Genomic DNA, 22,683 nt, shown 5'->3' on the forward strand with positions numbered 1-22,683 from the left:
AAACCGCAGGCATATACACACACTAACCAAGCACAACTGGGTGACTAACATGGAGTCTCAAGCAATGATCCCACGTTGGTAGGAGCTCCAAGACTCTCCTAAGTAGCTCCCCCGACGAGGCCTGATCAGCAGCAGGTGTGTGGCTTCGGGTGTGGCCAGTCCGCCAGCAGGTCACTCCGACCCAGGACCCTGACAGCAACTGAACAACAAGTTTTATTAAAGGATTTTTCCATATTAAACCAATTACACTAAATAAATTAAAGCACAGAGTACAATATACAGCTACCTTTATTTGAGCATTGATCACATGAAACTACAAAAGAAGAAAGAAATACTAATTTAAATGTGTACTAATGTCCCTCCATCCTCTGCTTTTCCAGTTCAGGGTTTATCACAGCCGCCTCTCTGCGAGAGGCAGAGTACACAGAGGGACCAACAAGCATTCACACATGCATCATCTCAGTGCCTTGGTGATATCAATTAACCTAATATGCAATTAAATAACTAATTTGAGGATTTAGAAACTAAAAGATAAAATACATATTGGAAAAGATTAATTACATCCTGCTTTTTCTGAGCGTATCACTCTCCGAAAGATCAAAAATACTTCTTTGCTCCATGTAAGATTGTAAGTTAGTTATAGCCAGTCTTTGCAGTGATCCTGATTAATCAGAGGATGATCCCTGCAGCTCCAGGCGCAGCTCGCACAGAGCAGACAAGTACTCTTCATTGTCCTTGTCATAGTTCAGAGCTTTCTCATAAAACAAAGCAGCTCTCTTCCTGTCGCCCTCAGCTCTGGCCACCTGACCCAGCAGAGCGAGAGCTTCACCATCACCTGGATTCTTTGACTGACGTCTGTCAGCGATCTGCTTCAGTTTCTGCAGGAAAAAAAAAATAGAGGAACAATGAAATATTAATTTATGTTCCAAAAAGTAGATTCTGTTCATCTGGACGTAAAGTTTTCAGTGGGAGAAAACATTACAGCTGTTATGCTTTAATTTAAAAAAAGCTATGTTTTAAAATTTTAAAAGATTTTTAGAAATGAGAGGTGCTCTATCCAAAGTGGGATGGATACCATCTCTCCTAACAAGACCTAGTGAAAGACAGTACCACTGGCAGTCACCAGTATTTTTCAAAAATGAAGTTGTAAACAGTCCTAAGGTGCAAAAGTAGATGATATTGAACCAAACATTTAAATCAAGTGAGGTTTGATATTCGTGGGCTCGGTCTCAGAAAATTTTGCTCACACCGCATGAGTTAGTAACAACACTGAGTTTATATAACACGTAACCTTTGTTATGTCTCTAGTGCTCACCTTAGCACACTGTCTCCAATTATATTTTTGCATCTTTGCACATTGTCTCCACTCATATTTTTATCAGCAGCCCATGCAGAGAGAAAACAGCAGAAAACCATCATGTAGACAAATCCATCCATACCAAGATCATATGATAGACGTGAGATGTTTCACATTTAACACTCCCACCCTTCAGACAAGGCCTTTTAGGTTTTCTTCTTTTGTTGTTATTCTTGGGTTGAAACTAGAGATGGCACGATACCGATATCATACATTTGGATATCTGCCGATACCAATATGAATCTGATTATAGTCTATTTTATAGTCAATAAAACAGTTTGTTTAAAGGTTTGCTGCATTTTGTATGAGTTCATACTAAAATTTAAAAATACAAAACACTAAACCTATCCTGTTATATGTGTATGCAAAAAATACACAGCACCTGTGAGGAGAAAATTGTTTAGAAGATAAAGATACTCACAACTCAGATATCGATTTTTTACATGTACATATACATGGGCGATCCCCTGTCACTGTCCGATCTGTTCTGCAGCAACGTGTGCAGCATTCAGATGTGACACAGAGGAAAACCGCCCAGGGCTTTCAGAGCATTCTTTATTTATACTTCAAGCAAGTTTCCAGAGCAGTAGGAGTGGCATGTATGGAACTGATAATATTTCCTTAAAAGGAGAGACCTTTAGCTTGTCAGCTGAAACAGGAGATAGCTTGGTATGTATAGAAATTCAGACATTCCCATAAAAGGAGAGAGAGAGAGAGAGAGAGACCGTTAATTTGTCTGTTAACACAGGAGGTAGTGTCGTATGTCACCGCATTCTTCTACACATATGGCTTTAATCTCTTTTCCTGTGGTGGTTCCAATTCACAAGCTCTTCTTCCTTTAAATGAAGCTACAACTAAACATAACCTTAAGAAAAGGTCTAATCAAGGACACAAAGCATTCCATATTTACTGATTTATTTAGAACACATGAGACCACATTTTCTTAATTTTTTAAATGAGGAATGAAAAACACTGAAAGAGTAGAGATTTTAACTGATTTTAATCATTTGGGTCACCCGATATGTTTTCTTTTAAAAGTAGAAACAGAGAAGGATGGAGACAATTTACTATGTCGATGACACCCTTCTGTTTATGTGTTGATTAAAGACGACATCCGGACAAATAGGGCCTGAGATCCTGGCCCTGACAGCGAGTGCGCCAGGCAACCCTAAAACCAGATTCAAAGGTCAGTCCAATGAACACAGAACTATCAGTGCATCCCAATCACATAATGATCTGTTCTTACCAGGCTGTGATGCCTTGTTCCCTAACGATACGTTTGGCACAATTGATCGCAGAGGTGACATCATCTGTCAAAAGCACTGTGGCCGAAGGGGGAAAGAAAAAAGTTAACACTGTGGAATAATAAGGACAACATCTGGGGAAAGTGAGTCAAAGCGTTTTTTATCAAAAACATTTATCCATACACAAAATCAATATTACAGGTTGAGAAAAGAAAGTAAATAAATCAGTTTTGGAATAAATAAAGAAATTTATTCAGCCACTGAAGATGTAAATTGTTATTTGCAGCATTTTACTGCTGAACATAACCTCAGATCATCACTGACCATTGCAGTCAATGTTGCATCCATTTGCTGAATGAATGCGGCGGTCATTGCACCACCAGCGGCTATTTATCTGAAAGATGCCGAAGTCAGTGGATCCATCAGTGTTACGATTTGTTGCCTTTGTGTTATAGTTTGACTCATGTTTGGTCAGGCAAACCCCTGCAGACAGAACAGAAGAGATGGAAATGCAGATTGCCTGAAAGATAAAGGACAAGAGTCCTTTGCACATCCTCAACTAACTACTTCTCACATGCTGACACTTTGTTAGAGTCCCTTCTCGTCATATTTTAACCCTCTGATTTCTTAGGGTCATCTGTGATTAACCCTAATCACAGACAATCAGAGTATGTAATTTTTTAGAGTGGAATATTTTGTAATAAAGAAACCTTCCTCTGTCTTGGCTCTACCTGAGCTGTGAGATACATCTATAACGCCGACGTTAACTCTAAAAAGCAGTGGAATAAAAAGTTGCATCATGATGGTTAGTGGAGGAAAGATTTGTAAGAAGTATGTAAGAATTGATGAAGCTGATCAGAAAGATGACTTATGGTCTCTGTTTCTATCTCACATTCAATCATAAATTACGGTGGCCCTGAGAGGCCAAACGGACTGCAACTTCAGAAAACACTTGCAAAAAGAAAAATGCTGCAAAAAGGAAAACGCTGCAAAAAGAAAAGCGCTGCAAAAGCACACAAAGCACAACGGAAATAGGAAAAAAGACAACGGAAATGTTCCTGGGGAGACAATAACCCGACGGACCAGCTGCACGGACCAAAACATGCTAACCAGTGCGCTAGGACTGGGACACGCTTCAAAGAAGTGGAGGAGAGGTAAATGTGTTGTAATCTCATGATTCTAATAATACTACAGATATCTGGATTATACATTCAAAGGTAATTCTAACAAAGATAATGTTTAATGTAGCCTTAGAAATGAAGCTTTCCGTTGTCTTTTTTCCTATTTCCGTTGTGCTTTGTGTGCTTTTGCAGCGCTTTTCTTTTTGCAGCGTTTTTCTTGAAGTTGCAGTGCAGCGCTTTTCCTTTTGCAGCGTTTTCCTTTTTGCAGCATTTTTCTTTTTGCAAGTGTTTTCTGAAGTTGCAGTCCGTTTGGCCTCTCAGGGCCACCGTAATAAATGCTCATGAAACCATGTACAACTTTTTGCTCTGATCATTTAATAAATAAACAAACTTGGATTGCAAAACAGAGACATTTCTCTTCAGGGTCTTACCAAAAACTCAGAAATTGTTACTGTTATATTTTCTTTCAACCTGACTTCATGACAATCAGCACCATACATGACATTAATTGATAGTTCATTGAACTCTTACTGATGCCAGAGAACCACTCAGGGAAAAAGCTACGTTAGCTTTGTTCTCATAATCTCCAGTTACTTGTGCAAAATATCCACATAATTGGGTAGAGATGAACCTACTCCTGACTCTTATCCCAGTGACTTCAATGGTGAACTGCTTATTTTGGTGACCATCCAGGGTTGATCACCTTAGATTGTTTAAGTAAAAGGCTGTACTCACAGTTAGCCAGGCTGACACCGCGATAGCCATCCATCCCGTTTGCCTTCAGCTTACGGGCCCAGTCACAGCGCTCAAAGACTTTAGCACTGGCCACAGTTATCAAAAGCAAGAAAACAAACACACTCCTCATGATGATGTCTGTGTTGTTTTGCAGTTGCTGCTGAATCTCCTTATTGCTGAAATAGCTCAGCTGAAAAAGCTGTGACTGTCTGGGTTCAGATCAGAGGATCCAAATGCGCAATAAATGATGGGTTACGTGAAAAAGCTGGGTTCATGATTACACAATCCAGAGAGACAAATAAAACACACTGAACGGGATGAAATGTATTCCAAAGTTCAGGAAAGTTAACAAACAATAAATAAAACCCAATGAAGGCACTGAGCCCAAAGAAACACTAAATGGAAAGACCAAATTACTCATATTTGAGATGCTGCTCCACGGGGCGCACTAATGGCAGCTCATTGTGACAGCAAGAATAGGAAAGGGGTTTGTAAGGTGTAAGGTGTAGCAGAATTATATCAATGTAATGGCCAAGTATTACATGCTTTTCATTAGAAAACGGATCTGTTCCTTGACAACGTAACTCTTCCAAAATTACTAGACAGTCAAGCAATGGAACTGGATTCGCCACTGACGCCAAGTGAACTCCAGGAAGCCCTGATAAATATGCCCAATAATAAGGCTCCAGGTCCAGACGGCTTCCCTGCAGAATTCTACAAAGAATTCTGGACAATTTTGGCACCAGTATTCCACAGCATGTTGCAGGAAATCGAGGAAAAGGGCAGACTACCACCAAATATGAATTCTGCCAACATTAGTCTCCTGCTAAAACCAGGCAAAGACCCTTTATTTCCCTCAAGCTATCGTCCAATTTCTCTTTTAAATGTAGACCTTAAAATAATCTGCAAAGCTCTCTCAAAGAGATTAGAGAAAATAACCCCCCTCTTAATTCATCCTGACCAAACTGGTTTCATAAAAGGTCGGCACTCCTCAACAAACACTCGTAGATTACTTAATTTAATAGACTACTCATACAATAAAAACATCAAAACCATAATATTATCTCTAGATGCAGAAAAAGCATTTGATAGAGTTAACTGGAAATTTTTATTCGCAACTTTACACAAATTTGGTTTTGGAAACTCTTTCATAAACTGGATAAGAATATTATACAATTCCCCAACAGCTCGTATCAGAACAAATGACCAGACATCCTCCAGCTTCTGTCTCCTGAGGGGCACCAGACAGGGATGCCCACTCTCCCCTTCACTTTTTGCAATTTTTATCGAACCTCTAGCAGCAGCATTTAGACAGGCTACAACAATTAAGGGCATAAAATGTAAGAGCATAGAACATAAAATCAGTCTCTATGCGGATGATGTGTTGCTTTTTCTGCAAAACACACAAACCAACCTCTCTGAGGTAATTACTTTAATAAACTGGTTTTCAAGAGTTTCAGATTATTCAATTAACTGGCCAAAATCTACAGTTCTCCCCATTAACTGCTCCTTCCATAATTCTTCCTCTGCCCCACTGCAATCCGGAAATATTAAATATTTAGGTATTAATGTTTCTCCTAAGCTTTCAGACTTAACTAAATTAAACCACATCCCACTTCTAAAGAAAGTAGAAGGCGATCTGACTAGATGGAAATCTTTACCCATATCACTCATGGGAAGGGTCGCCACAATAAAAATGATGATCTTGCCAAAAATAAACTACTTATTTTTGATGATCCCTAACAAACCATCACAAGATTGGTTCAGATCTCTGGATTCATATATTTCCAAATTCCTTTGGAAAGATAAACCCCCGCGTATTAGCTTAAAAACGCTACAAAGAACCAAGGATAGAGGAGGATTAGATCTGCCTAATTTTCACCAATACTTCTTAGCCAACAGGCTTCAGTTCATCTCAGAATGGTCAAAACATACCTTCTTAGATGAGCCCTGGCTAGATGTTGAACAGGCACTATGCAAGGATCTAGAGATTTCAGACCTACCATTTATTAGTTCAAACATCAAAAGACATGAATGCTTTAAAAGTATCAACATCAGCTTCTCTCTGACAGCATGGTGGGAGTTTCTAAAAATAACGGAGTCTTCATTAATCCCATGTAAACGTACACCTATCTGGAATAACCCTGACATATTACAAAACAATAATATGATTAATTTCCCAGAATGGAGTTGTAAAGGAATTAAATACTTAGAACATATATTAGAGGGAACAGAATTTATTCCATTTGACAGACTAGTTGCACAATATGGGATCAACAAGACAAGGTTTTTAGAATATCAACAAATTAAATCCATAGTAAAAAAGAAATTTAACCTCAGTCAAGTTGAATTACACACACCACCAAGTGCGGCACATTTTCTTACTCTTAAATCCCCCAAATTATTATCTAAAATATACAGAACACTTTCTAAATTAGATGAATCAATATCCCTTCCTATTGCAAAGTGGGAAGCAGATTTATCAGTCAGCTTAGACCAAAACTTCTGGTCTCAGGTATGCTTAATAACGTTTAACTTGATTAAAAATCCCAGTCTGCAATTAATACAATACAAAATACTACATAGAGTGCACTATACAGGTCATCGGATGTTCAAGATGGGCTTTACATCTTCCAACAACTGCTCACACTGTCAAGGCAATACACCAGACAATTACATTCACGCTCTTTGGTTCTGTCCACCAGTGCAGAAGTTTTGGCGCGAGATATGTGAAGACTTATCAAAATGTCTGAAATGTAACATTCCAACTTCCCCCTTAGTGTGTTTACTGGGCAGCTTAGATAATGTCACTTCAGAAAAGAATATAGTCCATATGATCTTCACTGCCCTATGCATAGCCAAGAAAACTGTCCTCATGAACTGGAAAAATAAAAACAATCTTAATTCTAACCAATATAGAAATTATCTATTAGATTACATTAGTCTTGATACAGCCTCTGCCACCACATCAGATCAATTGCTCTGGGCTCCTTTGATCAGCTTCATCACCTAGTGGGGGTGGGGGGTCATAGTTTGGTCCCGCCTTCACTGTTGTGACTGGTGTGGGGGTAGGGACAGGCTTAGGGCGTCGGGGGGTTCCCCGGAGGCATCTTCCTTGGGGGGCTCAACCCGGGGTAGCGGTCATGTCCGGGTGGGGGCTCTTTTGGCTCTCGGGTGACTGTTTCCTCGTGGCTGCGTGCAGCGGGGCTAGGGGAGGGTCTGTGCTGACGGACGTGGGTTACTGACCTGGTAGCCTGTCTGCCCCTGGGTGGGTCCGGGATGGGCGTGAGGTTCTGGGGGCGCTCCGTCTCTGGGCTGGGGCCCTGGCCGGGCCTCGGGGCCTTGGGTCCTGGTTTGTGTGTTGCCGGGGTTGTGGGCGGGTGGGTGCATGGGGGCCCATCCCTGGCGCAGGGTGCCGCCGGTGCGTCGAGCCGCCTGGGGGGCTCTTCAACTGGTGGGGGAGATTGTCACATCTTGCAGGAGCTTTCCTCTCCTCAGGAACTCTCTGCAGGAGGGGGAGATACAGGAGAGGTGGAGGAAGATCTCAGCCTGGGCGTCTATTGTCTCATGTAGTCTGGAAGATGAATGGATGGTGGGGTGGGTGCAGTTTTCTCTGTGGTGGGGTTGGGTGGACTGTCCCGGGCTCTGTGGGGCCGGGGGGCGCTGCTGCACTGGGCCCCGGTCTGGATGGGCCTGGGCCCCCTTTCCCTGGCGGGTCGCGGAGTATGGGAGTGCCTACTGGGGTCAGCGGGGGAGCTGGCCCCAGGGAGGGGTCACTGCCCCTCCCTTCCTTCCCTCCCCATCTCCAGCTGCCTCCCTCTTCCCGCTCCACCACAACCACCCACACATGCAGGGCCTTGGAGTAGGGGTATGTCACCAGGGTGCAGAGGAGGCTACCCCCCCCTCTGTCCCCTTCTGGCTGCCTCTGCCTCAATTTTATCCCACAACTTAGACATTCACATTACTCACACTCTCATTACGCATACATATAGGATCTTGGGGGTGGGCACGATACACAGAGTCCAAATTACCATCAGGGTGTACACTTCACCCCTGGCGTCGTTGCCCACCTCTCAATTTTAAATACACGTAGACATTGAGGGCTATCAGGAGGGACCATGCGCTTACCTGCTGCTCTCTGGCAGGTAGCTCCATGCCCTCCTGGGTTTTAATTGCACCTTAGAACACACATGCATCAACACTACAATGAGCGGGTGGAGGGAGGTTTGGAGTCTTCTCTCACCCCCATTCTCTGCGACCTGCTGGAGCGGGGGGGCTAGGAGGAGTTGGCCGTCCAGCTGCGGTCTGGGGTGTGGGGCCTCCCTGCTGCTGCGGAGTCGGGGCGGTCTGCCTCTCCCCACCGCAGGGAAAAGGGTAACACCGCCTGGGTCTGGGTGCAGTTCCCCCCTCCAGGGGCAAGGGTACCTAGACCCAGTTCGTAGAGTACGCTTGGGGAGTGTGATCGTGTGTAGATCGTCTCTTTATGTCTGTCTCCATGTTGGTTGAGTGTGGAGTGAGTGCATATGAGAGCATGAGGGGGGGAACGGATGTTTGTGTCTGTGTGTGCCTGTATGTCTGTGTCTATATGTCAGGTTGGGTACCAGACACCACCTCTCTGGGGACATCTCAGGCCCTCCAAGGTTTGGAGGCCTATCTCCACCCACCACCACTTCCCCTGCCAGTGGCGGACTCCCTCAGGTGTCGGTGCGTTGGTGGTTCTTTGTGTCTGGGGGTGGGCGTCCGGGTACACACCGGCTCACTCCTTGGCGGCTGCTTATCGGGGCCTGGAGCCTGGGGCTCGCTCGGGCCACTTCGGAGGTGGGGTGCCCCCGGCCTCTCGGCCTGGGGCTCGGTCACTCAGGCACAGCTGGCTGCCGGCGGAGCTCACGGGCGCGTCACTGCAACTCCCCCTGGCTTCTGCTCCGCGGCTGGGACTCTCCTCAGCTCTTACTAGGACAGTGGCGCGGCTGCCCCTCTGTTGGTCTTCCTTGGTCTCTTGTGTTCTGGGGGCCTCTGGATGTCTGGAGTTTTGATCTCCTCCATGCCTGCTTCATACCCTGGAGGACGGGGCTGTGGCTCCCCACACTCCCTAGCAGAGCGTTACATGGAGAAACCTTTGGAATGCAAGCATGCTGATCCACACAGGTGTACACACGGGTATTCACAGACGCGGACTACGGCTTTCTTGGCTGCTGCCTCAAAGCACATTGTGCGCTGTCTATCTTGCGTGCTGCACAATATCATTTATTATTTAGTATCTACTGATATCTACTGCTAGCTAGTTTATTGTGATGGTGCTGTTTTTTTTATTATGTTGCTCTTTGTTGTTTGCTTTCTCTTCTGTTTTTTTTCTCCATACAGGTGACCCAGGTGTTTTGTTTTTTTTTGTTTGTTTTTCTTTCTTTCTTCTCCCCCTTCTCACCGTCTTTTCTCCCCTTTGGTTTTCTTTCTCTCCCTCTCTTTCTTTCATTCTCTCTCCCTGTCCTATCCCCCAGTCATGTCTGTCCCGTTTGTAGCAACTAAAAATAAAATAAATTCATAATTATAATAAAGGTCAATCAAATGGACCAATATGGCAAGGCCATGATGATCCACTTGGTAAAATAAATCCGCTTGGCATCTTACTTGGCCTTCAGACAACAATTCTGATGGCTAAAGATCCAAACGGGACACAAAAAAAAAAAAAGAAAAAAAAAAAAGAAAACGGATGCCATGGGCCACTCTAAAATCAACATGTGATGTTATAAAATAAAAAAATGATAAAAACAGGCTCACAGAATAGGGGGCTCATGGAATAAGAGGCCAACAGGGTGTGTGCTTGAGCACCACCTGGGGTCTGTCTCTGCATGTGCCAGCCCACTTTGCTCCTTGAGGTGATGGTCAACTTGTAATGCTGGCACACTTTGCAAGAAAAATCAAAAAAAGTTGTTGGACTCCATCTTTACTCTGTACGTATAGTGCAACTGAGCTACATCCTTGAGAAAAAAAAGATGATTCTAGGACTATTGAGGATAGATAGGTGCCTAGTTTATACTTTATGTATTTGGTTTTGGGGTTTAGTGTAAATTTCTAGTAGTAAAGTATAAGCATGGTAAAGATGACCACTCACAGTTGGTATTCTCATTAAAAATGAAAATCAGTGTTTGATTAGTAATCATTTTTAGATTGCGTTAGCTTTGTTCCTATTTTTGTTAATGTGTGTTGTGCCACAAAATGAGCTATATCACTTATGTTTTGGTCTTACATGGTATGACCATGTATCAACTGTTTTATATTGTTTCTATAATTTCTAATGTGTAATTAGATTGGCATACATTAATGCATTTTCTTTTTTTACTTATGTTTCAGCACAACGTCATGCCCAGCTAATCTATGGAACTTGGAAAGAAAAGCGTCAGAACTTCTTTAAGTTTCTTGGAGACATTTCACTTCTCATCCGAGAAGGTTCTTCAATTCTAAGAACAATTGATGGAGAGTCCCAGATTGAAGCCCTATCAGAGTGTCCCCAAACTTTGGTAAAGGCAGAGGATGACTGCAATCTTTACCTAAACCATATTAGGAAACAGATCCAGGTCAATGCCTCAGCCTCTGTATCACCTCTCTTTTGCGAGATTTACCATGTTTGCTACATTGTTGTGCTTCATTTCACTCATTTTACAGCATCCAGTTTGGGTTAGTTGAGATCTAGGACAGATGATATACGAATCATTTTGGGATGTTTTAAGGGTGAAATGTCCTGCAGGATAATTAAAACATTAATATTGTTTTCCCAGTTATAGCAAGTTCAAATTTATCTAAAAAAACAAACAAAACTGTTGATCAAAGTTCAGTTACCTAACACACGCAGAGACTGGGACGAAACATGTTTCAACATATTTGCTCAAATTGACCCGCACTTAAAATAAACAGCACACTGAATATGATAAACACAAAGTGGCTGCACTCAAATCTTCTGCACTTTCTGCTTAATGGGAATCCATTCTATCTGTGATAAGTGTGGTTTATGTTAAAGCAACGGCTGGTCATAAAATCTCAACAGGCCTTTGAAGGCTGATGGGTAAAAAGGGGATGTTTCATGCCTTATATGACATTCCTGCATACAAAGATTCCTATGAGTAGGGTTGCCAACCGTCCCTTAAAAAACGGAATCGTCCCGTATTTAGAAACAAAAGTACACGTCCCGTATTGAGCTAATAAGGGACGCACTTTGTCCCGTAATACAGTGAGAATCAAAAGTAGTCTATAACTTTTAATGGAATTAACGCTTGAAAACATAATTCCCAGCCCCTCTCCTGCTTTGTGACCAATGAGCTGACAGCACACTTATGACAATTCGAGTATGACAATTCAGATTACCGCTCATCTCATTGGTCGAGGAAAGGTCGCTTACGGAGAAAATAAGAAAGAGACCTGTTTTACTGTGTTAATGTTGTCATTTTGAGCTAAAAATAAATGGCTAAATGATCACTTGTTTCACATGTGTTCATATCACAAAGAATAGAATATGCATGTACTTAAATCAACTTCAAGTCAAATGGTTAAAAAAAAAAAAATTTCACACACAAAAAAAGAGCTAGAAAATTCACCACACTGGGAAGGGTGAAGACAACTGGGTCGCCCGGCCCTGGCCACGAGGTGTCCCTTATTTATTTTTCAGGGAGTTGGCAACCCTACCTATGAGTGCCACATACTCTACTCTTCTCTACTTTGCTAGACCCTCCCCTGCACAGTTACCGCTGGTTTCCTCTTTGTGGAGCAAAGTGGGCGATAAACAAACGAGAGAAAAGCCGATCAGCTGATCACTGATCAGTTTCATGATTTAATTAGCAGGGGGTGGGGAGAGGGGGGCGAGAGAAGAAGAAGCACCTGCGATGTCAGGAAGTCAGTGACAGGTAAACCCACAGGAAGTTTTTCTGCCCTATCGGCTACAGGATGATGCGAACTGTTTCTACGAATATGTAACACGATCAACGATCGGAAGATAACAAGTTATGTTAAACAAAATCAGTAATTGTGATTTAGGTTCAATACGAAAAGTTTGAGGAAAAATCTCAACGACGTGCTGTCACTGAAGGCATCACACAGGTATTGACATGTTGTCATTTAACTGTATTTATTATTGCCTATGGCTTCCTGACTGACTTCAGCCACTCACAATGTTTGTTTTAACATTCAGTGAAGGCCTCACTGAGGTACCCATGTTCCCCTTTATGCCAGCTAATTTTGATGCTTTATAGTAAGTGTTGTTCACTTTGACCATTTGAAAACTTTTTCTCTCTTCTTTGTTGCATTTAAATAGAGAAACCATTGCTTTCCCCCAAAACCACAACCCTGACATCCTGTCACAGGGGAAGAGGAGGAGGTTTTGACCTAAGTGACTGAACTGGTCAAATTGTCGATCTGACATCGAGAGCAGAATGAAGAACATCTCTCTTCTGTGGCTCCTCTGTAAGTACACTGTAATGATTATCTATGAAAACCTGTTGTTTCTTTATCACAAAACTTCCTGGTTGGTGTGGAATCACAATTTTTTTCAAGGAGTGTGGTCTCCTTGAAAGAACAAAGAGGGTCAACAGGAGAAAGTGTAGAAAATCGGTGCAGATTATAGGTAAATGGGCTCATAGACATCTATGATATGAAAAGCTGCTACATTAAAAGTTAGAATCTTACTTAAGTATTAATAAAAATGTTTTATCATCTATAATGTAAATTTCATGCATTCTTCTGAATCATATCAACAATATTATTGAATTATAATTATTTATTTATGTGTGTATCATTATAATGTTGCTTGATGTTTGGAATAACCTATATGCTGCTGAGTAACTTTATTTACAATAAAATAAGATCATAAAGTAAGTAGTAAGTAAGCTTTACAATAAATTGCAAGGGGCACACATTGTCTAATCTAAACTACAATGGAGCCGAAGAAGAAAACTGAAAAACAAAGAAATATCTGATTGTATTATAAAGTGAGGACAATTTCAGTTAAGTGCTGTAAATGTACTGTCAGTATCACTGGTGATATTACAAGATTACCAGCACTCTAGCCCAGCACACATGTCTCTGTGTAGGACATGAGAAAAAAAAGTTTCCTCCGCTCTCTGCTCATCAGTGCGTAACTCAACCAAATCCATGACATCTGTGTTCTCCACAGTCTGGTGGTTTTCTGTTTTCTCTGCTACATCTCACAGATGTAACATTTTCTACAGCTACTTTTAGTACCACTGATATTCATTTAGACTCTTTTTCTCCAATCGATCTTTCTGAGTTAACTTCAATAATTACTTGCTCCAGTTTCACATACTGCGCTGCAGTGGTTTGTATCACATCTATCTAATAGACTCCAATTTGTACATGTAAATGGAGAGACCTCTTCACACACTAAGGTCAATTATGGAGTTCCACAGGGTTCAGTGCTAGGACCCATTCTATTTACATTCTATGGAACATACATTCCCTTAAGCCAGGTGTGGGCAATTCCAGGCCCCGAGGGCCAGTGTCCTGTAAGTTTTAGATCTCACCTTGGGTCAACACACCTGAATCACATGATTAGTTAGTTACCAGGCCTCTGGAGAACTTCAGGGACATCTGAGGAGCTAATTAACCATTTAAATCAGCTGTGTTTGATCAAGGACATATCTAAAACCTGCAGGACACGGGCCCTAGGGGCCTGGAATTGCCCACCCCTGCCTTAGACCGTATCATTAGAAGACATAGCATAAATTTTCACTGCTATGAAGATGACACACAACTCTATCTGTCCATGAAGCCAGATAACACACACCAATTAGTTAAACTGCAGGAATGTCTTAAAGACATAAAGACCTGGATGGCCGCTAACTTTCTGCTTCTTAATTCAGATAAAACTGAGGTTATTGTACTCGGCCCTGAAAATCTTAGAAATATGTTATCTAACCAGATTCTTACTCTGGATGGCATTACCTTGGCCTCCAGTAACGCGGTGAGGAACCTTGGAGTCATTTTTGACCAGGACATGTCCTTCAACGCACATATTAAACAAATATGTAAGACTGCTTTCTTCCATTTGCGCAACATCTCTAAAGTTAGAAATATCCTGTCTCAGAGTGACGCTGAAAAACTAGTTCATGTATTTATTACTTCCAGGCTGGACTACTGTAATTCATTATTATCAGGATGTCCTAAAAACTCCCTGAAAAGCCTTCAGCTAATCCAAAATGCTGCAGCAAGAGTCCTGACAGGGACTAGAAAGAGAGAGCATATTTCTCCTGTTTTGGCTTCCCGTCATTGGCTTCCTGTTAAATCCAGAATTGAATTCAAAATCCTGCTCCTCACATACAAGGTCTTAAATAATCAGGCCCCATCTTATCTTAATGACCTTGTAGTACCATATCACCCTATTAGAGCACTTCGCTCTCGCTCTGCAGGCCTACTTGTTGTTCCTAGAGTATTTAAAAGTAGAATGGGAGGGAGAGCCTTCAGTTTTCAGGCCCTCTTCTGTGGAACCAGCTTCCAGTTTGGATTCGGGAGACAGACACGATCTCTACTTTTAAGATTAGGCTTAAAACTTTCCTTTTGCTAAAGCATATAGTTAGGGCTGGACCCAGGTGACCCTGAATCCTCCCTTAGTTATGCTGCAATAGACGTAGGCTGCCAGGGGATTGCCTTGATGCATTGAGTTTTTCCTTTCCAGTCACCTTTCTCACTCACTATGTGTTAATAGACCTCTCTGCATTGAATCATATCTGTTATTAACCTCTGTCTCTCTTCCACAGCATGTCTTTATCCTGTTTTCCTTCTCTCACCCCAACCGGTCGCAGCAGATGGGTTTCAAACATCAGAATAAAATTCTTCTGAGTTGATCCACAACCAGCTTTGTTCTTTTATCAGTATTACTCTGTATAAGCTGTGTTTGATAGAAATGTAATGATACAGGTCACAAATGACAGCATGTGTATCAGGTGAAAAACCACACTTACCGTTCTCTTACATCCCCGGTGTGTTCTTAAAGGAAATCACTTTAAGCTTTTAATTTCTTTTTCAGGTTTCCATTGTTTCTAATATAACATATAATTTGCTTTTCTTTTCTAATGTATTTATGAGAATATTTAAGTTAATGATTCAGTACAATGTTTCAATTTGACCTCATGGTGGCAGTGTTGTCACACTGGTAAGGTTACGACTGGAACACAGACGAATCTAATAGTGAGCATTGAAGTAAATTTAGAGATTACAGTCTTCAAACCAGAAGTAGTTATCTCTGTTTTCATATGTCATGATCCTTAAAAATATAACCAATCATGAGAATAATGACAAAAAACAATGTAAGAATATAAATAAATGTATAAATAAAATATATACATAAATAAAAATCAATAAATAAAATATAGATGACAGACTGTTAATAATAAGAGCCTCCACAACAGTTATATTCAAAGGCAAAGGAAGGAAATAATTATTATTTATGTTTTTATTATTATCATTGTTGGCAGAACACTTTTCAAACCAAGAAGATCCTGTGTTTGAATCCACCACCTTTCAGTGCCTGCATGTTCCTGTGGGTACTTCAGATTCCTCCACCACAATCTGTCCAACACATCCAACTTATTCCATCTAAAGTGTTTGTTTGATGATCACAGTTTCTTTTTTAAATTTATGTTGACTCACTGCCAGCACAGAGAAAGGAAGTGAAAATTTAGTGGTTCCTCTTGGTTCCACCTCCTCTCTCTTTGGCTGTTCCATCACATGTTGTACTATCTTTAAATATCTTTTTGTTTTTGTCTGTTATTGAAATATAACTGTCAAACATTCACATTAGGCTGTTTGGTATATAGAACACTTTAACAAGGTGACCTCAGACACTTTTTGAAGAAATCTTTGTGTGGATTTTTTTCCATCCTGATGATCAGAAGAGTGTTTGAAGGTGTCAGAGATTCTTCAGAACAACAGTAAGTGTTTAAAATTAACGCCTTTCAGTCTTTTAGGTAAACTGACAGGTTGACTGAAGTCTGTGAGCTTCAGTCGATTAACACAAACATAAAAAAAAAAATCACCTCAACCAAGTGGAATTGTACTCAGTTACTCGCCTCTACTCTGATTACAGTCATGTCTGTTTCTGCTATTCTTTGTCTCTCACTGTAAATATGTTTGTTTTGTTCTGTGGAGATCATTCAAGAACTGAACCTGTTCTGCTCTTTAATGATGACGCACTTTCTGATCTTCCTGCTGTCCAGCCTCGTCACTCTGATGTGACTTCCTTCAGAGACTTTGAGAAGTGTTGAGTTTGGACGAGTGTCTGAAAGACAAAGTTTTATTTAATCCTTAAATTTAATTTCATGTAGTCAGATTTTAAAGTCAGGTTCTATTATTCTGTCACAGGAGATACCAAAGGTTCAGATTTTATGAAAATCAACGTGTCGGATGAAAATCAACGTGTCGGATCAGCAGACCTGGACAACACGGAAATGTCTGCTGTAACTGCATTGGCTTTGCTGTTTGTCGGTGTCTTCATGTTTGTCTCTGCAGGTGAGATTTATAAGGATGTTTTTATTAAGAGAAATAAACAGTGTCTGCGTTGTTTAAATGTTACTTCTAAAATGTTTATTTTCATATTTCATATTCAGTTTGTTTATGTCTTTGAGGGCATCACGAGTTGTTGTTTGTGTGAACATAAGTGCTTTGTCTGCAATTTGAACCACAGAGAAAAAGAACTGTAATGTGTGTGTCCGTGTGATGTGTTGTAGTTCCAATTGTCAGTATACAGCTACAAATCTTTTTGCTTACAGTATAAATTTAAGCTATGATACAGCAGCTGCCTGCATAATAACAATCCTATTTTTTGTAGATATTGTCATAATATTCAGATGTGCTGACGGGTGGAGGTGGGGTTGCAGTTGCACTGTAATGCATTGGCAGCATTTGCCCTCATGGTGACAATCACAATGAACACTTCATATTTTCTCCCTCTTTTATTTTCACCTACCTCCACCTCTGGTGGCCTGGCAACTCCACCTTATTGCCTCTGGATAACTCAGTATCATAGGCACACTCATTAACTGATCCCATGTGTAAAAGACAAAGCCTCCTAGTAAAGTCATTAATAATTAGGATTCTTGATTAGTGAAAATGCACAGTCACTCAGCATAGCAATAAGGTAACCACAAAAGATCAATAATGCAATACATTAAAATAATACAAATAATTCAATAACCTCTCTGCTCTGAATTGTTTCCTCTTTCAGAGCAGAAAACTATCACAGCTGAGTCTGGACAGAACATCACTCTGACATGTAGAGCTCCGAATGACAACATCATAGTTACAGAGTGGAGCAGAGCCGATCTGGAGATGGAACATGTCCTCTTGTACCGAGATGAACAGTTTGATCCAGAAGAGCAGCATCCATCTTTTAAGAACCGGGTGGATCTGCAGGACAGAGAGATGAAGGATGGAGACGTGTCTTTGATTCTGAACAATGTGACGATTAATGACACTGGAACATACGAATGTCGCGTCATCAATGGAAGACCAAACCGCGGACGGGTTGCCCTATTGAAGAACGAACCCATTTGCATCCTTTACCTGAATGTTGTTGATCCTCCAGGTGAGTGAGTAGAGTTGAGTGTGTGTGTGATCAGAGGTGAAGCTGCTTCCTGGTTGTTGATGTTTGTTTCTAAAGATGTTGTTGATGAGACTTTGTAGAAAGCAGCTGGTCTGAGTGATGTGATCAGAGTGCAGTAGATAATGTCTGACAGCAGTTTGAAGAGGAAATGGATTCTGTTCTGTTCTTCACTCATCACCTACCTGACAGCTGACACCTCACACCTGTTTCTCACCTGCAGGTCAGACAGGAGGACACACAGAGGATGGATCTGTTGGACTCATAGTTAGTCTGTCTGCTTGTATCTGTCTTGCTGCTCTGGTTCTAGGTTTCTATAGCTACAGGAAACATAAACAACAAAAAACGGGACTGATATCAGCAGGAGATATTCTCGGAAAATGTAGAAAAAAAAAGAAAAGAAAATTCCTGTTAAAGTAAATACTGTGTTGTTTGTTTACTTTTAACCAACATCATTTGGCATAAAACTGAAAGCTTTACAAATCAAGAAATTATTAAAATTCAGTAATCAAAATAGTCAGTATTCTAAATTCAATCAAAGAAAAGAAAAATCCAATAGAGTGATGGTGATGGTGATTTTCCAGCAGATGTCTTCACTTTCTCTCATTCTACTGCATCCAGTTAGATGTGTTCAAAGATGCTGGTATGTTTGAAGAATAAAAAACACAATTTTATCGTTAAACCAAACAACATCAGATTAATTTTTTGTTTGTTTTTGAACATAGCTGACAGAGCTCTCCTCTCATAACCTTCAGCAGAACAGCTAGAATCCCATAGTTCTCTGCAGTTTTTGTTGTTATGTACATGATTCAAGTTAAATTTAGTTTTCTATGGAAAGAGCTTGGTGCAAACACGAGGTGTCATCAACATACCGCAATCACATTTCTTCATATTTCTAACCTGTCACTATAAGATGCTCTTTCAGTTTCTGAAAGCGCTTCAGTTGAATTTCAGTTGAATTTCATACCACATGATAATATTAATCTGCTCTCACAGTTCATTAATTCAAGATCAGTTTATTTTTTTAAAAAACATGTTCCTGCAAGTGTTTCACAATAAAAGACTTGTTAAGAAATGAAGCATTTTTGCACCAGAGTTAGAGGGCTTTTAATTCGTAATCAAGACATTGTGAAAAGAAATATCATGAATAAAGTGAAGTAAAAAAAAAAAAAAAAAAAAAAAAAAATATATATATATATATATATATATATGTAATATCTTACGTTTCACTATACAGTGGAATAAATAAGTTCTTCCTTAGAGTTTATATTAGACGTATTACAGCCTGAACAGGAGGCAGAGACACACTTCAACAATCATAGTTATATTCCTGTTCACGTGACTTTTAATCTCTTTTAAGTTAATTAAAATGTATCCAATATTAAATGTAACACTGCCATTTTATTAGGAACAACACATCATGTTTTTCATACACAGTATGCTCACTTATAAAACATTGCTAAAAGTTAAACATCGTATTTAAACGGAAACATCTCCCTCTAGTGGCCATATATAAACACGTGTGAGGATGGTGTGAATGTAAAATGTGAATCATAGTGTTCCAGTCAGTCATCAGTGTGTCTCTGCACAGCTGTAATTAAAATGTGTTCAGAGGGCCTCAGTGTCTGAATGGTTCCAGTTCAGCTCCATAACAGCAGCGTCCCTGGTTTGATTCCTGTGTTTCAGCTCATATCTGCCTCTCTCACTGAGGGGGACGTCCACTACATGGACATGGATTTGTTCATCAACCAAGCTACAGATCACAGAGAACAGAGGATAATTTTTCCATGCTTCTTTTCATATATGTGAACTAACAAATGTTTTAATTCTGAAAAATGAAGAATTAAGAAAAAAGTGCTGTGTGAGTATAGGTATTGTTTTTTTAAGTTATTTGATGACTTGTGTCTATATAATGAATAAAGTTCACATGTATCGTGATCACAGTAACAACTTTCCTAGAATTAATCTCTGTTTTAGATATTTAATTCATATTACTGTTTAATTTTGTTCATTTTAATCAGATCAAGATGTTGGAGAAGATGATGTCATCACTGACATCATGTGCAGTGTCATCAACATATCAAACTGTCAGCTACAGCCAATCAGTGTTTTCATATTTTTTTTTATAATGTGAGGATATCTGTAAATATATCCTCACATAATGTATCTTTGACAAGATTTAAAATATTATAATACTAGTTTCTCCCTCTCCCTTCCCCTGTTTGAGGGGCGTGGGAATAATGAGGAAAATTGGAATGAACCAACGATTTTAAAATCAAACACTAAAATGGCACCATGGAAACTGGGAGCTCAAAAGGTTTTAACATTAAATGGAAAACCCGAAAACCCCACCCTGGGAATTTCACCAAGAATATATTCATTCTGAATCTTAAGACAGAGTTGTGGTTCAGTGTGAAAATAAAAATATTTTATTATTTAAAAAGCTATTTTATTTATTTTATTATTTTATTTGGGTAATTTTATTAGATCAAAATGCTGGAGAAGTTCTGATGATCACTGTCATCAACATATCAATATATCAAACTTTCATCGACAGCCAGTCAGACAAAGTGATTGGTTGTCACTGGCTGGTAGGGCTGGAAACGCAACCAGCCAGTGACCCCTGGGGAGTGGGATGGAGGGAAAAGGTGTGAGTCACTGAAAACGAGGGAAACAGGTGTTTTTTCAACCCTGCTAAATTGTCTCCAAAAGAAAACTCACTATGGTGGCTATTAGACCCTGGAGCTGGACCATAAACAGTCACTATGAGACCTCAATAAAAGACTCAACAACGATTGTTTCTAAAATATGTGGCCCATTGCACATGGTCAGTATTGCCCACATGCAAAAGACCCAAAACATTTTCGGACTTAAATTCATGAGACTATAATCAGTGTATTGATTGATATTGTTTATGTCTGGAGGTGTTCTGTCAGCAGTCAGAGGTGCAACGGGATCGTTTTCACCAGAAGACCAGCTGTGGCGTCACCTGGCATTTAAAAACCGTGTTGTTATGTTATGTTATGTTATGTTATGTTATGTTATGTTATGTTATGTTATGTTATGTTATGTTATGTTATGTTGCTGGCCACTTTATTGGGAACACCTGTTAAAAACGTTGAACTCTCCTTTTTCTTCAAGTGTAAAACACACATTTCAGTGCAGGTAAAACATCTTCATGTTCTCAGTTCTCAGTCCCAAATAAAATAAAATAACATTTTCAAGGATAAAAGACAAGCAGGAAAACACCAGCTTATTGCAGTCACACCTTTTGGTTATTTATCAAAAGAATTCACAAAATCAATTAGTCGTGTTAAGCTCAATTTTCAGCACCAAGGACATAGAGCAGCACCCTGAGTTTCAGCACCACTAAGTCCACAGACTGGGGAGCCGACTCAGAGGTTTCTCACACAGGAAACAGCAAACACTCACAAGCTTTAAAACAAAGTTAAAACCCTCTAAGATTTCTTCATAACCAAATTGGACTCAGTTATTATTAACGATGATGTTCCACTCTCCTGCTGCTCAACCTGTTGTACCTAAGGCCTAAAACAGACAAACAAGAAGAGAAGAGGTATGGACAAGCCTGCACAGACTCTGGTAAATCGCAAGACTTGGGGTGCGTTTTTCTGGGGGTGGACATAGTAAGCAATGATCCAAACATCTTGATCTCAGGGTGGGAATTGTGTTGGATTTATTCACTCACACCTTGGTGGCTGAAATCAGTGTTTAAATGCAAGATCATATAAATGACATGTGCAGTGCATTATTAGTATTATTTTTTATCATTATTATCCATCCATACATCTTCTTCAGGTTATCTGGGTCCGGGTCGTAAGGGCAGCAGGCTAAGCAGAGAAGCTCAGGACTCTCTCTCCAGCCACCTCCTCGTTTAACTGACAGCACTTTAAAGTCTGAAGGATGTCTTGTTTTGCTGAATCCTGCTGTTGATGGGACAAATTGTTCGTGTGCAGTTTGGGAAATGAAAAATATGGTATTGTGCCATTTTAATCCTTCGGCATTTGTTTGATTTTATTTCTCATTTCTCATAAGATGAGTAACGGATTCAAAAAGGAGAAGATTCAGTTTAATCAGCTGCAACACGAGCTCAGTAATGTAAGTGTCGGAAAGTGTGGTATCCACACAAACCTCTGAATCTCAGCTAAAAGCGCATTTAAACCATTTGTACGATCAGCAAACACAGCGAAAACAACAAACAGTTAAAAGTGCTGTTGTTGTTCCATTAAATGCCCATAAACAAACACAAAGAGCTTCGTTCACACAGATTCATGGGCAACCAAGGAAGCAATACATTTTCTAAAAGCTGAGACCAAACCAGGTTTATTCTCTCGGCTGAAATGATTAAAAAGAGGTATCAGTCATGCAAATCGGCCAATAGAAGCTGAAACAAACATATTAAGCATGTAAATAAAGTAAAATCATTTCTGCTGTTCAATACCTAAGACATTTCAACAGATGGTGCTAAAATGTCCCAAATGGCAAAATGCCTGGCTATTTCATTAAATTATTGTTATTCATTAAAAGTGATGTCAATTTCCACTGTTTCACTTCAGCAGCATCCATATTTGCACAGAGAATGTTCATATGTTGATTCCTGGATTTCTGGAC

At 40.3% G+C, this 22,683-nt stretch overlaps 2 protein-coding genes and 2 long non-coding RNA genes across 7 annotated transcripts in view; 2 read left to right on the top strand and 2 right to left on the bottom strand.

Moving 5' to 3' along the window:
* Positions 1-22,683, bottom strand: part of LOC309695753 (uncharacterized protein) — a 199,567-nt gene that overhangs the window by 92,905 nt on the left and 83,979 nt on the right. The gene's annotated exons all lie outside the window — the stretch shown is intronic.
* On the bottom strand, positions 2,256-4,952 carry LOC309696054 (lysozyme C-like). Its single transcript, XM_082517130.1, has 4 exons — positions 4,458-4,952; positions 2,926-3,084; positions 2,604-2,679; positions 2,256-2,525 (listed from the first exon to the last, which is right to left on the bottom strand). The coding sequence occupies exons 1-4, from the start codon at positions 4,585-4,587 to the stop codon at positions 2,459-2,461; spliced, it is 432 nt and encodes a 143-aa protein (XP_082373256.1). The 5' UTR covers positions 4,588-4,952; the 3' UTR covers positions 2,256-2,458.
* The window catches only part of LOC309696726, a 167,994-nt gene continuing 154,739 nt past the window's right edge, over positions 9,429-22,683 (top strand). The window contains exon 1 of the long non-coding RNA XR_014273633.1: positions 9,429-9,602. This is a non-coding gene — a long non-coding RNA (uncharacterized lncRNA). The remainder of the gene's footprint in view (positions 9,603-22,683) is intronic.
* On the top strand, positions 12,635-18,744 carry LOC309696640. 4 transcript variants are annotated; one of them, XR_014273568.1, is made up of 3 exons: positions 12,635-12,905; positions 16,818-16,964; positions 17,680-18,744. It is a non-coding gene; the product is annotated as an uncharacterized lncRNA (long non-coding RNA). The 4 variants fall into 4 exon arrangements; XR_014273569.1 differs by lacking the exon at positions 12,635-12,905 and adding an exon at positions 16,086-16,387; XR_014273571.1 differs by lacking the exon at positions 12,635-12,905 and having other exon boundaries at positions 16,416-16,964; positions 17,680-18,039; positions 18,278-18,744.

The sequence above is a fragment of the Aulonocara stuartgranti genome (assembly GCF_965226115.1).
Source record: "Aulonocara stuartgranti genome assembly, chromosome: 3".
Lineage (NCBI taxonomy): Eukaryota > Metazoa > Chordata > Actinopteri > Cichliformes > Cichlidae > Aulonocara > Aulonocara stuartgranti.